Consider the following 16976-nt stretch of genomic DNA (forward strand, 5'->3'; position numbering starts at 1 on the left):
TTTGTATGGTGTTTTTACATTGTATGGAACCAGTGGTTATTCAGCAACGGGACCAACGGCTTTACATGACTTCCGAACCACGTCAAGAGTGAACTTCTATTACCAGAAATACACCTCTCTCATTCCTCAATGGAATGGCAGAGAATCGAATTCGCAACCACCGAGGTGGGACGCCACACCACACCAACCACGCCACTGAGGCGCTTTTATTTATATTACTGAATATATTTTCATTTGAAAAACTATAAATTTTTTAAATAAAAGTTAAAGTTCATCTTTATTTATATTACCGAATATATTTTCGTTTAAGTTGTATTCATTGTCATATGTAGTTATATCTGAAGTTCTCAAATTATATCAAGAACACAGAAAATTTTGAATCCCAAATATATTTTACTCAAAACTGAAAACCAAGGCAGCTATATGTAATTAAACAAGCCACTGACGTATATTTATAGGCTGCTGACAAACTTGACACATTCAGACTCACTGCACAGCCTCACTGCATACGTTGTGGGTTTGCCTAGTAGCTACATGGCTTATGTTGTACTGAATGTCATAACTCGCCATTGCTAGTTACAACTTGCTTAATCTAAAGCCTCAAGTTGAGAAGCGTTTACGAAATTGTTGTGTGTTACTCCATGAATGGCAACTTTTGCAGTAGTCGTGAAATGACAGCAACTATGCACGGCAGCCTTGCATAGTTGCTGTCAATGGCACAAAGCTGCCAAACTTGGGGACTTGGTTACAATTTATGGCAAACTGGTTGTAATGAGAACAGAGTGGAGTCATCATGAGCAAAATTTTGGCCATTAAGACTCACGCAGTTTGAAATTGCCAATGTGTGACCCCGGCTTAAGGCTAATTATGATTGATGGGTGCTGCATTTGAAATAATTTACATTGAGGACACATTGCTAATACAGGCAGTCCCCAGTTATCAGCGGGGATCCCGTTCCCAAGGGTGTGCCGACAAGCGAAAACCGCCATTACCAAAAAACTTGGCTATTTACGGCACTGAAAACCACCCTTATGGCATCTCTGTTAGGTATGCTATGGCCCCATAACTCGATTATTGTCCCCTTACGGTGCCGATAGCCGGAACTTGGCCTGTTATGGTGCTATAAGACCAGATCACCAATAACAGTCTGGCGATAACCGGGGACTGCCTCTACACTACAATATTTTATACAAAAATTACTGTACTGCATAATAGACATCAGGTCACTGGTTTATTGAGCTGTGGTACATAAAGTAAAAAATATTTCCAGTTTAAATAAATGATTCAAGGCAAAATCTTGGAATGTAAACTGCACCAAAAGTGTCACCTGTGCCTGTAATAAAAATCTAGAGAAATATACTTAGCTGTACAACTACTAATTATTACCTGTGACCATAATGGTTTTGATATTTGCTTGATGTAACTGTGTAATAACTTCTGTTGTTTCAGCTTTCAACCTGTTTTCCATAACCAGAAGTCCTAAGAACTCTAAGTCACATTCAACTTCTTCACGATTCATGCGTTGAACTTTTATATATGTTAATTCAAGGGGACGCCAACCAAGTGCCAATACTCGATAACCTTCATTTGTATACTTTAGTAGCTCTTCTGAAAAGTTTGCAGGCACTGATTCTGGGGTTGAAAGACTTGCTATCATCTGGGAAAAAAAAAAAAAAAAATTTCAATTATTTTCTTACTTGAGATTGTTCACGTAAACCACTGTGAATATCAGATGATTGATTCTGTATTTTTGGTTTGAGTAAATCACCTGTCAATTAATGCATATTCTACTGCTCTATGTTGCTTTATTCACCAAGGAAAATTCTGTGCCAAATTCTTAGTGATTTATATATTAAAACTTAAACTCTTGTTTCTTTTATTTAATTTCTTTATCTTTTATTTATGAAATTATTTTTACATTGTCTAAAAAATCTGGATAAGACTTTGAATGCAACATTATTAGGAATGTTTCACCTACCCCTAAGGATGGTTATCTAATGTTTAAAATTCTTTCATTTTTCTGCAATAAAATATTATGATATAAATAACTTACCTCTGGTGATCCTTTACAGTAGAGCTCATAATTCTTTTTAGGAGCCCCTAATTTACGTGTTATAACGGACATGCGCTGTAGGCTGGATGAAAAAGGAAACTGTCGCAGAATTCCTATCTCAAGTGGTGGCTGTAATGCAACAAGAAAATTTACATTCTAAACCTTCCTTTAATGAATTTCATACATAAAGAATAAATAATTCTAAGGAAAAGATGTTCAGCCTAAGATATATCAATATGCAAAAAAACACCTCCCTGAGGAGTTTCAGGGACTCAAAAGTAGAGTTAATGGTTTTCTCCTAACACTAGCAACTGTTAAGAGTCAGAATCCACAATCCCACAGCTCAAATATTCCAGGTGCTTATGCATGACAGAAGAGGGTGGGGAGTGTTTAGGAGGAAGCAATTCCATCAATCATCAATGGAATATGAAGTGAAAAAAAAAAAACTGAAAAGACAAGTACATTTATAGATCAGAAGCCAGAACTTGTCTTTCAAAAATTTAGTAGGTGTGAGCAGCTGTCAGTAGAGAAGTGAATGGTACACTGATAAGTAATAGTTTGTTAGGCATTTCATGTTGTGAGGATAGAAGGCAGAAGGCATTTCTTCTAGTAGTAGTAGTCAAAGAAGAAGGAAACATTTCTCCGTTTATTCCAGCAATACACAAGTTAACTGTACCCATCTTTATACCTTTTGAAAAAGCAAAGTCTTCTTAGATCTTAGGTTGGCATCTTTCTTAATGATATTTGCGATTCATCTCTAAAATTGTTTGAATAAAAGAAATTTGAATAAAAAATGTTTCTATAAAACAAACAATGAATATGTTACTGTATTGCTACAAAAAAGATGAATGTAAGTCACTAGTATGGGAAGGCACTGCTGTTCATCATTTTGAATAATCACTGATCAAACAGTGCTAAACATTTTCACATAGAGGTCCTGAAGGCTTTCAGAGAAGTAGTGTGCAGGATATGGTCAAACTAAATCTGGATACAGCAGCATAATAGAGGGCATTCTCAGCCACCAATCATACATGAGTTTTTGATCCCAGAGAATTTAAGAGAAAATAAATTGAGATCTGCACACCACCCCCCAAAATGAGAAAAGCTGAATTACATGGTAGAGCAATAAATTTGTTTTTTGAAGTTTTGCTTCATTTTAGACAAATATTATGTAGGTCCCTAAGAGAGGGACAAACATACAGTAAGTAATCAACAAACCCAAAATAATTTTATAAGAGAGAATAATTTAGCAATAATTGACTGCAAGAACAAGTTATTTCATTCAATATTCTGACAATTGTTGCTAAATTTGTCTCACTTCATAAAATTTTTTTGTTTATTGATTACTCTTATTGTAAGCGTTTCTCTCTCTTAGGGACATGCATAATGCTTACTTTAGTAAAGTGTATGGCATAATAAAAAGGTAAACAATGCACAATAGTTCAAATAAAATGCTTAACTACATGGCAACATAAAATATTGTACAGACTGAAAAAATCCCCCTCACTGAAGAAAAAACAAAGCAATATAAAAAACAGCAAGTTTCCGAGCAGTATAATGCTATCCAAGTGCTGAATAACTACACTGAAGGGTTCTCTGCTAGCTCGGTTCACCTAAGAACACTATGTGTAGTCCCAAACATCCAAGTAACTATACAGTTAGTTTCAAAATGCTATTTTCCTGCTGCCAGGCTCCCTACTATTAGCAATGGCCATTAAAACAACTTAAAAAGTATGGGTTTGCACTTACCTGAACACACTTACTTGCACACACTTGTTTAAAGTTATGGCAAAGATAACTTGTCGTGAGATAAAATTAGAATAAATTATTTGATCCATGGCAGCCATGTTATGTTTGCTCTTACCTGACTTTCAACATTTTCATTATTTCCTTCTTCTTGTGTCTTCATTTTTACCACTGATGGCATCATCATGTCATATTTACTTGTATCATCTAAGCCAGGCTCCTCTAGTATCCAATTAGTACTCTCAAACATCTTCAAATCCAGAGGGTCTCCAATCTGATGAATAAAATGACAAATTTTTTAATCAATTTGTATTTTTCATAGCTAACAAACCATTAGGTCTATGAAGGATATTAAGAATGTAAAATGTTTGAAGTGCATTTTCTTATACCTTTAAAGTAACATTTTGACACTTAACTTCCTTTAAGTTTCTATGTATTAAATATCATTAAAATTACAAAATAGCAATTGTGCTGCAGAGATCAAGTAAAGTTGTACATATTTTGTTTTTTTAGTGTGTGAATTTTTACATTATACTAATTTCATACTTTTTATAAGAAAATACTATACCTAATTATGTTCAACTGTTAATGAAAATATTATAATTGTGGGCAATTGCATGTCAAACCCTTTCCCAAAATATAGAGGCCCAGAAAAATTACAATTATAGGAAAAAATCATATGCAAACACCATTTCTTCATAAAATCTATGTAAATTCTGCAGAAAGAAGAGGGGGCTAAGTGACTCGGTTATGCATTGAAGAAATAGGCTTCTTTAGAAGTGCATTAGTACTTTTATTTATGGCTTTTGTATTTGACGTTACAGCAATCAAAGTTCATTGGCGCAGCTTCTCAAAAAAAAAAAAAACTTTGTATATAGTAGTATAAGGATGGTTTTGAAAAGCCTTTGATAGGTACGCAATTTCCTATCATCATATAGTAATTATCTAAAATCATAGCATCAATATTAACAGAGAAATACTGTAGACTAACAAATGTCTGCATAGGTGCAATGTCACATTCAGTTTCCTAATGCGCTTTGCGCTTGTCATGTATAGGCAGTCCCCGGGTTACAACTGGTTCGGCTTACGACGTTCCGAGGTTAAGGCGCTTCTCAATTCTATTCATCAGACATTATTTCCAGGGTTACGATGCCTACAACGCTCATCTGGCAGATGAAAAATGACACCAAAAATACACACAATACAAAATAATCAATATTTGAAGGTTTTTTTTTATGAAAATGCAATAAGAATGCAGTTTACATAGTTTTCAATGCACCCAAAGCATTAAAATAAGGTTTTCTTAGGATTTTTCACAAAGTTCCGGCTTACGACGCGTCTCAAGAACAGAACCCCCGTCGTAACCTGGGGACTGCCTTTACAGATGTGCCATGATTTGATAACATTGTACAATTACCTTCTGAGAATCAATTATAGTAATGGAATGACATGTTGTCATAGAAAACAGCATATGATCAAGGGGTAATTTAGCTGGGTCCACCATCTGCCCTAATAATTTTGCTGAGCCATCAGAAGTAACAGGCACCACACCTCGCATGTCGAGACCATCCTCAGTTAATGTACCAGTCTGAAACATGCAATGCCTACCTGAAGAAAACTCGTAAACAATAACTGTCAAAATAAAATGTAACACAAGTTGCACATATTTTTGGATAAAACCATCTTATGTAGTTTTATGTTTTTAATGCACTGTGCTTTGCATACTTGAGTAATAAACTAATTTAACAATAGTATGTATCTCCTTTCAAAAATGAAATTTACTTTCATCAATATTTTCAATATTTCAATATTTACATTAAAAATCAGTGGAGCATAATGACATAATACACCTGTAATAGCATTAAAAACCCTACCACAAATGCAATATTAGAACATACCTTATCAAAGCAAACGCAGTTGATGACCCCAGAAATATTTATAGTTCGGGGCGAAATACAGAAAATCCTATGGGCTTTCAGCCTGTTTAGAGCATACAATATTCCCACCTGAAGCAGAAAACTTGACATTACTATCATTTTCCTGTTAAATGCAGTTAAAAGGCTTCTAGGTGCTTTTTTTTTATATTATGAAATACACATTTTGTATTTTACAAAAACTTGACACTTATATATACAATTATTTTATAGTATCAGGTAAGCTTAAAATGTTGGGCTCCTCTGAGAAAGCTGGTATAAAACAACAGTGGGTTACTGACCAGAATTAGTCAGCTTCTATGGTAAAAGCAATTTGATCCAAATACATATAAGGGTAGTATTTTTGACAAAACTACAAATCATAATAAATATGTAATGGTATAGTTGTGAATTAAATAAAAAAAAAAAAAAAACAATTGGCTGAGACACTTATGTACAGCCTAAAAGAAGCACGGCAAGACGCTTAGAAGCTGCAAGTATGAAAACCATGAGTTGATACTCATAGTTAATGGAGTTACTTCGGCAATGTTAACCCTTATGCCCTACAACACCACGATCAAAACTTTGCCAGCAGAAATCTAACTGCCATAATCAGGGCAATTCAACTTCTTCCAGGCTTTTACCTAATGTTTAACAGAACTAGAGGGCTGTCACTGGCTAACACGTTTCAGTGAAAACCAGCCAGACAATCACGTTTTTTTTCTTAAAGAAAAGGAAGCAGCCCTTTGTTCATGTAAATCTGCAGATGTGTGACGAGTTTGTGTGTTAGTTGTAGTAAATGTTTTGTTATTAAAGTGGTGTAGAGTGAGGTAGGTGAATACTGACTGAGGGGGAACACCGACCGAATGCTCTGGTACGATAACTATTTAAAATTTTACGCCGAAACTTACCACCAACAAAGTAACCATCTTGGTGAACAACACGAAAGCAACATGTTTACACCATCACAACGTCTGTGTTTATCTAGTAAGAAAATTGATTTTTTGGATGTGTTTTAATTTTTCACGCTTCTCATATAGTGTCTCACGTCCATGAATATGGTATGATTGTTTCTAGTTAATTTTCATTACGATATTTAGCCATACTGACATGTTATTGAGTGAAATGAAGTGTGTCCTTTTGAAGTGGCTGCCATGGCATTGTCACTGACTATAAACATGCGGGGAAACATCGACCGCCAACAAAGAAAAGATGCCTGAAATTATTAATATATTGAGAAATATTTTTGAAGCTTTGAATATTTTGAAATTTTGAATATTTTTGAAATATCTTACAAAAAGTGGAACAGTGTTTTTGTGAGTAAAGTTGAAGGTGATATTTAGTGAATTATGATACAATATCAGTGTCATTATGCTAAAAACCGGACATTTTTATTGGGTGGGTTCAACTTTACCTATTCATATGTCTAATGTCATGAAGCCTTTCCAACTCCTCCAATCAGGAATATCAATGGAAATATGTTGGATCCCAGCACATGTGGGAATAAAAGGAAATGAATATGCAGACTCGGCTGCCAAATTAGCCTGCACTATCCCTCCAACAATTACACATGCCCCAGTGTCAGACTGGGTAAAATCTGTTAAAACATTGATTTACCAGGATTGGAAAGGAGAATGGGGCCTATTCATGAAGAATAGACAGTGGATTTGTTGGGTTATTTCCTGAAGAATAGACTGAGAGGATTTATTGCATTGATATTTCCTTCTTCAAGTGTAAAGTTGTTTTGTTTTCAGTTCCAGCCCTGGCAAAATTGGCTGACATTCGTCAGGGAAAGTTGACATTAATCAGGAAAAAAAAAAAAATAAAAAAAAAAAAAAAAAAGTACAATCTTTGAAAATTTACTTTTCCATCAAGTTCTAACAAAATGTATAATGATTTAATCATAAGAATTTTTGTAAAAAAAAATTATTTTATTTCTGATCATTCTGGGGGTCAGTAAAAATATGCGTTATTTATTTTTTTTTTTAAGCTGTTTTTTTATTAAAAATTATGGTTTGGAGAATTCTTGAGTTTCAATACTTTCACCATACACTTCAGGTCTTTAGCTTTATCACTTACTTGGGCAGTAAGCCTACAAACTACTTACCCTAGTCATTGTTATTGTTGTTGTTAGGGGGGTTTAGGAAAGCCCTATGGAAAAGCCTAAACTGTAAAGGTCTGAAAAAGGTGTTTTCCTTTGAGTTAAAGATACAGGAATTTTAAGATAGAATATTTATGATTTATTTATCAGAGTACAGAAAAATTATTTCTAATATTGTATAGCATATTTATTTTAATTTTTATTGGTGAAACAATGCTCTATTTGACTGTAGATTTTAGCACATTTTAATTTATTTGGTGTACTGAATTTAGGCTATGTTTCTTTGATTTTCTGTGTCCACTTATAACTAAGAATATAAGAATGTGTTTAATTTGTGTCCTTTTTATTTGATCCTTGTTGTTATTACAAGTAGTACAAAGTATGAGTATTAATTAGGAAGACCACTTCATGTTAAGTTAGGAATATAATGCTTACAACTTATGTGTGAGGGAAAAATCTTGCACGTGTCCCGAGTAAACTGGAGGTTGCATCACACCTTGTCTTGATTTATAATCATACAGTTTTATTTACAAGAGCAAAAAAATAATTTTTTTTGTTTTCTTCAATATACATATAGTATGCTATTTTACTTCCATCTCCTAATTCAGCAAATAATCACTACCTCCAGCCCATAAGAGTTAAGAGTGCTGGAAGACACCAATTGGGTGAAAATGTGCTAATACATACAGTTGTTATCTGACACTAGATTGAAGGACTGACTACTGCAGGATCTAGTGAGTTGCCAAAAGTCTCAATAGACCTTGCACTTTTCCTCTCACTAGACCCACTTGCTTTTCCTCTTTACCACTGCCATCAGTGAGTGATCCACTGATCATAGGTTATGGGAACATCCCCCTGAGAATGCAAGCAAGGGGTTAAAAAGTCTTGGGAGTTAATGGGAACATGAAGTACTTGACACCTCCCTTGGCACTATCCATCACACTAGGGCAAAATCTGGTTTATTTCCTGGGAAGTTGCAGACATCTAAGGGCTACTTCTTATTAATTTTCTATAAAGAACCTTACTGCCTCATCTCCAGAGATCCTTGGCTAACACCATGGTATTTTCAAGGTCCTAATGCCGGTGAAAAATACTGTGGCTGAGGTCATTCATACAAAAATTGAAGTGAGAGGTAGCTGTTCTGGTGACTGAGTAAGGAGTCGAAAGGATTATAGAACATGACCCAAACAGTAGAATTAAGGATAGGGAGAGACAACCCTACTCTACCTAAGGTTGAATGAGTGATGGGGAAGAATAATATAAGGCTAGGAGTATTTCCACTTACGATAGAACATGTTTGAATCATAAGCATAACATTTTCTCCAGTTTTAGATGCCACCACCTCGATTATGTGTAAAGTATAAGTCTGTACCTACTTGTACTATTAGGAACACAAAAGAACATCTAAGGTGTAAAGTTCACATAACACAATCTACATACACTAAAGGGGTCCACATCTAAAATTTAGTGTAAAACTTTCTGCAACTGCTTTTACCCAACACTACTTGTTTTCAAAGAATAACTATCTGCAGTATGATCACCAGTCAAATTTGTCAAAAACTTGCCATAACAGAAATTTGTACCAGTTTCATCACAGATAGTTCACTAATAGTATTAACTTGCTGCTCTGCCTTCCAAAAAGACTGAGTGTCTAACTCAGCCTAATGGAGTGGAGACAATGAGTTATAACCTACTCCTGCTCTTCTAGAAACAGTGTCAGTGTTAAAATGGGTGTTTTCATATAGGACAAACTACACATAGTTCAAGCAGTCCAGATTAATCTTGTACTTGGCTGGCAGAAACTGAAATTTCTTGCAATGACTTAGCAGTTGAATCTTGAGTAAAGTTAAGGTCTGTATTTGGAAATCAATATATTTAACCATTGGTTTTATCATAAATGGAGATTAAAATGTGAATTAAGAATAAGAAAAATATTTATTACTTACAGTCATAGCCATAGGTAATGCAGGTGGAATGACAATAGTAATAAGGTCTAAGGCATCAAGGGCTATGGCACTTGCTGTCAGATTTCGCAAATACTGAAATAAAAGCAAACCAACATTACTTATATGTACACCTGCCTGATAAATCTTGGTAATTTAGGTGAATACATATAAGAAAATACTTCAAAATTTAATGTTAAAATTTCTCAAGAAAATCTCATACATCATATACATACATAACTCAGTTTTGAGGATATCAAATTCTAATTTCATCCTTCAATTCACTGTGTATTCCCATTACAATCCTACTACACTTCTCCCCTCATCCAATACAGCAAGCTTTACCCCATCACAGTAGTCTCATTAAAATTGTTTATAATTAATCAATCTCTAATGGATTAAGTAAAACTACTGTAATATATAATTTAAATACTATCACCCAGCCTACTTTCAAATGTCTTATGACTAATGCCATCAATCATTTTCTAGGATAAAAATTTCACTAACAAAAGACAAATTTCAGAGGACATCACCCTTGGTATAAGTTGAATAAAAATTTGGGTGAAAATCTTAATTAAATATTTATTTACTACCACCAATTTTCATGTCAATAAAAGTAAAATTCACACTCATAGAACAAAACAATGTTGCTGACGGACATAGCTTTCATTCCTAAAAGAAACACCATTTTTTGGCAGTTTAAGGAAACATTCACTGACTTGAGGAAGACATAACTTTGAATTTAGAATGCATAATAAAAGTACATATACATAAGTATAATTTATATTAAAGGCTAATCAAGTGGCATTTTTGAATAGGACTTCAACTTGAATGAATAAAAACCATAAACCAATTGAATGTTTAGCATTGCAAACTGTTATTTTCCAGGTATGTACTTGGAGAGATGTAACTAATGAATAAAATGTCTGAATCATACATACATGCAAACATACATACTCATAGAAAAAAAACATAAAGTACAAACCTTTGTAATCACTGTGTAAATAAATCCAATTGAAGCTATGCCAGCAAGAACTCCAACAAACTTATAAGAATCTTGCTGAAATTTGAAGTCCACAGGAGGAGGATACATGATAGATCTAACAAGGGAACCTTTATTTGTTATAAACCCTGTTCGCACCACAACAGCAACAACTTTTTCACCACCGTAGAACCTAGTTTGGATAACCTGAGTGCCACAGTATAAAGTGTGCCGGCTATGTTCCTGAAACAATTAACAAATATAAAATAAGCCTCAAAGATAAGTTACATCATATCTGCCCTTAACAAAATATGAAAATGTGTACTATAGATTTCTAATAAAATCTGAAAAAAGTATAAAACTGTAATTCAGAATAAACAATGCAAAATTTCAAAGTAATAATAACGGCATATACGAAAATACCCATAGCACTCTTATCCCAACTTCTACTGTCATAAATTTAGAAAAATAGTCTTCAGTTTAAATTCAAGTGTATACTATTATAACAAGAGCAAAACTTTTATTTCAGAGTCTATTTGCATAACGCAATGTACTTACGGAGCAATGTACTTACGGACCTTGTCATTATAAATTATGTCAGCACGATCAACAATTGATGTTTTTGTAACGGGTACTGACTCCCCAGTAAGCATTGATTCATTAACAATGCAATTTCCTTGCAGCAGCACAGCATCACACTGCATCATACAGCCTTGAGGTGGAATAGAAATCACATCCCCAGGAACTAAATGTTCTGAAGGGATAGTTTCCACCCGCTCATTGCGTACAACCTAGGAAATTTCAATGTGATATACTGATGCTTCTAAGATGAAATGAAAAATTACAAAACTTAATTTACTTGCATTTTTCAGGTAAAACTAAAACAAAGGCAAATGTGTAACACAGTTCCTGAGTTATATGTACGTACTACTGCCACGTGTAAAATCTTGCATGCATATTTTGTTTCATTAATCAACCTAGGACCTACTAACTGTTCACTGTTCTTGAGTATAATTTTTCAATTGTCTCACAGATCTAAGTTACACCTTAATATACTTTCACCAAAAATTTAAATACTTGGTCACAACAAATTATTTTGGAAATTTATCTCATGAGATAAATCATTTAACATACTAAAAGAAAAGATAGCCTACCAACCTGCACAATATCTGATGTCTGAATGGTTGAGCTAAGAGCCTTTTGATTACGATGCATCTGGTACACTTCTGACACAAGAGAAATAGCTGATGTGAGGACAATCACTGTAGCATAATAGACATATTCATCAGAGTACCACAGTGCTACAGAAAATATCTGGAATAAAAAATCATATAAGCATTGTTTGAACATGTCACAAAGTAAAGTGAAATCACAACAAACAAGGGATTTATAATGTATGTACATGAATTTTCAAACATTAAAATATAAATTTTAAAAGTCATTTGTATTCTCCTTTCCTTAAGTATACAAACCATATGTGGAGTTATCATTGGTGCATGCATGCAGGTGGCCATGTCTAACTTAAAAAAAATATATATAAAAATAATACAGGTGTGTCTTGGGTATGATACCCACTTCTTGGCCTATATACGCCATTACAAACTCTCAGAAATAGATTGCTCTTAAACCTTTTTCAATTCAAGAAGCAACTCCAGAATTTCATTGGTGGTTTCACTAACATTTTGCCTGCAGGAAGTAACAGGGGCAGTAGATTGAGGAGGGGGCTTATTCTGCCTTCTCCTTTTCTCATACAGGTCCCACTAAGAAGAAAGCTGGCGGCCATCACTCACTACACATGGAATCTCTCGCACACTAGTTTCCCCTTCAGGAATAAGCGCTAGTTTTTGGGGCAACTGCCACCACAGGATACGAAGTTGTTGCAGGCCTTGCCCTTACTTGCACACTGATGAAGCTCAGGTTTCAACTCCATTCTCATGACTAAAGACAAAGGGGGTCTGGAATGTGCAACACTCGCTGAACAACGGAATTCTAATTAATTAGCTGCAGGACAGTAAAACCTACAGTATTGGTAAAATACGCAACACTGTTATGTGCTGAATCTCATCACAAAATGTGACACTTGCTATTGAAAGTATGAACAAATGATACCAAATAAAACACATATCATGCACTTGATACAATATGCTTACACACAATCATGTAGGTAGGCCAAGAAGGAGTGGGCAGCATGCCTAAGGCCTGCCTGCATTATTCGTTTTGTTTTCTCAGTCAGATACCTCTGTGCATGCTTGCAAATGATAACTCCACATATGAAAAGCAAACTTTGTATCCTTGTAGGAAAAAATACACCTCATAAATATGAATTTTTTTACCAAATTTTGTTTCACAGATACAATCCTATTACTTTACTTCACAAATGCCTTCACTGCTGGCAAAGTAAAGACCATAACTAACATATTTCTCAATGAAAATTATTTTTAAGCAGAGTAGTGGTTCACTAATAAGAATGAATGTTCTCAATAGAGAGAAGCCTCCTAACCAGCTATACCTCTTAGCTCATTCCTCAGAAGTCTAAAAATGACATTTTTAATCAATTTGTATTTTTTATAGCTAACAAACCTGAGGTCTTAACAATAGGATAACTTTCCAAATGCCAGCTGATAACCGGTTAACACAATCAAAGATTGTAATGCAAGGAATCTGTGAGATCTGGCAACTCCTGCGCGTACGAGGAAATAGCTGGTCAGAGATTGCGCACCAGACCTCATGACGCTCTAATCCAACAGGTTTTGAGAACAATATAATTCTTCATTAATCATAAAGAATATACAACCATATTAGGTTGTCCCTACATATAAACTTTCAGATACAAGCATACGTCCACTTACTTAAAATTTGCTTAAATTAGTACAAAATTTAAAACTCCTGAAATTTTTAGTTTGGTGGTAGTCCATATGCTAGTTTGTGTTCCTGTTGCTTGGGCAGCATGCAGGATCTTATTTTTTGAGTAAATAATGTATACAGAGCTGTATGATGTCTGGTGTAACCCACAAGATCAGTGGTGACAGAACTGGTAGTGTTTGGAAGCACCAGTCCATCGCAATGGTCAATGTTGTTCATTCATACAATGTGAACTATTCCACCATTGGCAAGGTTCCCCAGAACAAAATTAAGATAACTCAACAAATGAGGTTTTGTAGGTCATTTAAATGATGCCAAAATCAGGGCTAAAAATACATTAGTATTCTTTTTAAAAAATTTATTCTGACCAATATATGTAAATATGAGCAAGGTCAGCTGACGAAAAACAATGGAAATAAAAATAAGAACACCTCAGTTGTTTGTTGATAACTCTTAATTATGAGAGAAAGGTGTGCATATTTTCCATAAAAGTAAACAGGGTCATTAGGTAATGGATAATAATGAATGAACTCTCAGTTGCTAAATTATTAAAATTCACCCAAAATCTATTACAAAAAATACAATGATGCTTTTGAAAGCATTTTCTTTCATACAAATAGCTGTATATAAATGTTTCAACAGAAGTTAAGGGTTGGGGCACTGAGAGGGGGTGTCAGCAGACAAAAGAGGACAATTGGCTCTTTCATAAGTGCGGCCTTATTTACAGAAGATGAAATTCGCACAATAAGTGGGATTTATTACTTTTTCAAGTTTCTTTTTGCAAATTTTTCAAGGAAATATTAAAGATTTAAGTTTAATACAATATACAGTTTATTTTATATATCCATCATCTTGATAGACAACTTTACAACCACACACTGCTATGCTGTAGGCTTTTGATGTGGAAAAGGCTAATTGGAGAGGCTGCTGTGGTATATTTCACTCGCCCCAGATCCATACCGACACCTTCTAATAAGGTGAGCGAGTCAGAATATTCTGACATGTCCAATTTAGCAGTTCTCTGGTATTATAGCAATATTTTACCTTAGAAATAGCGCTAAAGGAACGTCACAGATGTCTTCAACGGGGTAGCTAGGTGTGACCTATGGGTTGGCTCCCCGTATTTAGGGTCTTTAGATGAGGAAAAGGCTAATTGGAGGGGTTGCTGTGGTAGTGTTGAACACTCGCCCCAGTTTTATACCGACACCTTTTATATAGGTGAGCAAGTCAGAGGCTTCTGACATGTCCAATTTAGCAGTTCTCTGGTATTATAGCAATATTTTACTAGAAATAGTGCTAAAGGACACACATTTCACTGGGCGACACGGCTTCCTCGCCCAGAAATAGATTTTTCCTACGTCAAAATCCCTTTTATGAACATGGTCTTGGAATGGAACTTGTTTGTGTGCAGACGACCACCTATACTGTAATAACGTCTCAATTTGCCATTTACCAACAACCTTGTATTTGGTGCTGAGAAGCTTGATTTAGATCTGAGGCCACTACTTGAAGTCCACTGTCAACTTAAGTGGATGTCTCAAGTCTCTTCTGTAAAGCAAATAAGAGCACAAATGCTCTTTAACTAAAGCTTGAAATATCCAGTAAGGAGATGAAAAGCAAAAGACAGCTTTTCCAAAGGCAGTAGCACAGAGGTTCTGGTCTAGATACTTTGTGAGTATAGTGCTAAACCAGTATACTTTTAGTAATGACATGTATAGTGGTCTTGATGACAATTATAGGAATTAAGCAATAAAGGTTTACCTTTCAAGCCAAATATAGGAAATGGCCACATACTAAAATACTGTCATTTACAAATTTGAGAGCAAAACAAAAGGAACATGAAAGTTAAGCTAGGTAAGGTAGGGTTGGTGGCATCTTCTTGAAAGGCATGTCAGTCAGCCTCTCTAAAATAATTGGGGTCTGCCTGTTATGACAGAATTGCTTGTTGTTTTGATTTACAGCAAATTTCTGTTAATGGATTATACTCAACTTGGTATGTATCTGGCTTTAGTGTTTTCTTCCCTGAGGCTGATTACACTTCTCAACTTCATTCAGGAGACTGCTCACTTATGATACAATACTAATGAACATACAATACAAAGCAGTGCTGTAATCATATGCTTCAAAACACTGTCATCATGATGATCCTTTTACGAACCAAGTGGTGAACTAACATACCAAAAGAATCACCATCAAAAAAGAGCTTACCTGAAAAATATAAAATGGATTGAGGGCCTCAAGAAAAAGTAATCGATGTATTGGAACAATGGGGACCTTGATAGAATTTTCTCCATAGATAATACGCCTTCGTACTTGCTCGGTCCAAGGTAACCCCCGGTAATAATGAAGTTCTTGTGCAGTTTGCTGAAAATTAATTTCAAACTGATAAGCTCTTTCTGTAAAACAATAAAAAACTTTGGAAATTTGAAAAAATGCAATACGTATATGCCTCTCGCTGGCATAGTTTTACCATGTACTAATTGCCAGTAAAATCAGAGATTGGTAGTGATACTGTGGACTGATAATGGTTTTGATTATAAAAACAAATATATACTCAAGGAAATATGAATGGTGCAAACATAAAAAACTAATATCATATACATAGGAAAATCAAATGTTCCAAATAATTTCAAGAACGTAGAAAAACTGTAAAATGAAAGAAAAAAAAACTTACCCCACAATCAAGGCCTGGAAGTCTGTAGAATGTCTTGTTGTCAGAATCCCACAAGTATAAAACTTTTTTGCATGAAAAAACCCGTACACTTGAAACCTCTGTGAATTAAAATTTAGCGGGTAAACATAATGCAAGTATAAAAACTCAATACTGTACGTAATAGTTTCTTAACATATGCACCCTTTCTTATCAAAAATAATGTGGCAAGAGAAAGTAAGAACTATACATTATGTTAATATCCTTCCAATTAATAAAATAATAATGCCAGTACCTTTAATTGTCCCTGACTGCATTGGCACAGCCAGCTTGGAGGGAAGGCTAAGATCAGAAAGCTGCTGCCCATCTGGAACACATCCATCACCACCATCATTGGTCCCACTATTTAGCACACTGTACTCCCGTTCATAGCTGAAAGATAGTGCAAGAATTCTCATTAACAAACCTTGATATTGTAGTAAATAAATAATAATAATTTTAAGTCTAATTACGAGGTTTGCAGTACAGCAGAGGCCAATTTACTATATTATAAAAGGATATACTACAAGATTATTGATACAGTATTTAGTATTCAGTTAAGTACGTTGAATCTAGTTTATAAACTGTCAGTGCTTTTATTAAAATAGAATTAGATAAGAGACTAATGTACACATGCCTAGGCTATATTTTCACAAAAAGCACAAAAGAATAATTTAAAAAAGGGGA

At 34.6% G+C, this 16976-nt stretch overlaps 1 protein-coding gene across 6 annotated transcripts in view; it reads right to left on the reverse strand.

Moving 5' to 3' along the window:
• Window positions 1–16976, reverse strand: part of LOC135205477 (polyamine-transporting ATPase 13A3-like) — a 171529-nt gene that overhangs the window by 12370 nt on the left and 142183 nt on the right. For 4 of the 6 annotated variants that reach the window (XM_064236176.1, XM_064236172.1, XM_064236174.1 and 1 more), the window contains 12 exons: window positions 16546–16682; window positions 16275–16372; window positions 15809–15964; window positions 11897–12052; window positions 11317–11529; window positions 10742–10981; window positions 9760–9852; window positions 5698–5805; window positions 5217–5387; window positions 3918–4073; window positions 2054–2182; window positions 1387–1657 (listed from right to left, as the gene is read on the reverse strand). In XM_064236176.1, coding sequence (XP_064092246.1) covers window positions 1387–1657; window positions 2054–2182; window positions 3918–4073; window positions 5217–5387; window positions 5698–5805; window positions 9760–9852; window positions 10742–10981; window positions 11317–11529; window positions 11897–12052; window positions 15809–15964; window positions 16275–16372; window positions 16546–16682 — 1928 coding nt within the window. The remainder of the gene's footprint in view (window positions 1–1386; window positions 1658–2053; window positions 2183–3917; window positions 4074–5216; window positions 5388–5697; window positions 5806–9759; window positions 9853–10741; window positions 10982–11316; window positions 11530–11896; window positions 12053–15808; window positions 15965–16274; window positions 16373–16545; window positions 16683–16976) is intronic. The other 2 variants (XM_064236173.1, XM_064236175.1) reach the window with 1 other exon arrangement.

The sequence above is a fragment of the Macrobrachium nipponense genome, chromosome 24, assembly GCF_015104395.2.
Source record: "Macrobrachium nipponense isolate FS-2020 chromosome 24, ASM1510439v2, whole genome shotgun sequence".
Lineage (NCBI taxonomy): Eukaryota > Metazoa > Arthropoda > Malacostraca > Decapoda > Palaemonidae > Macrobrachium > Macrobrachium nipponense.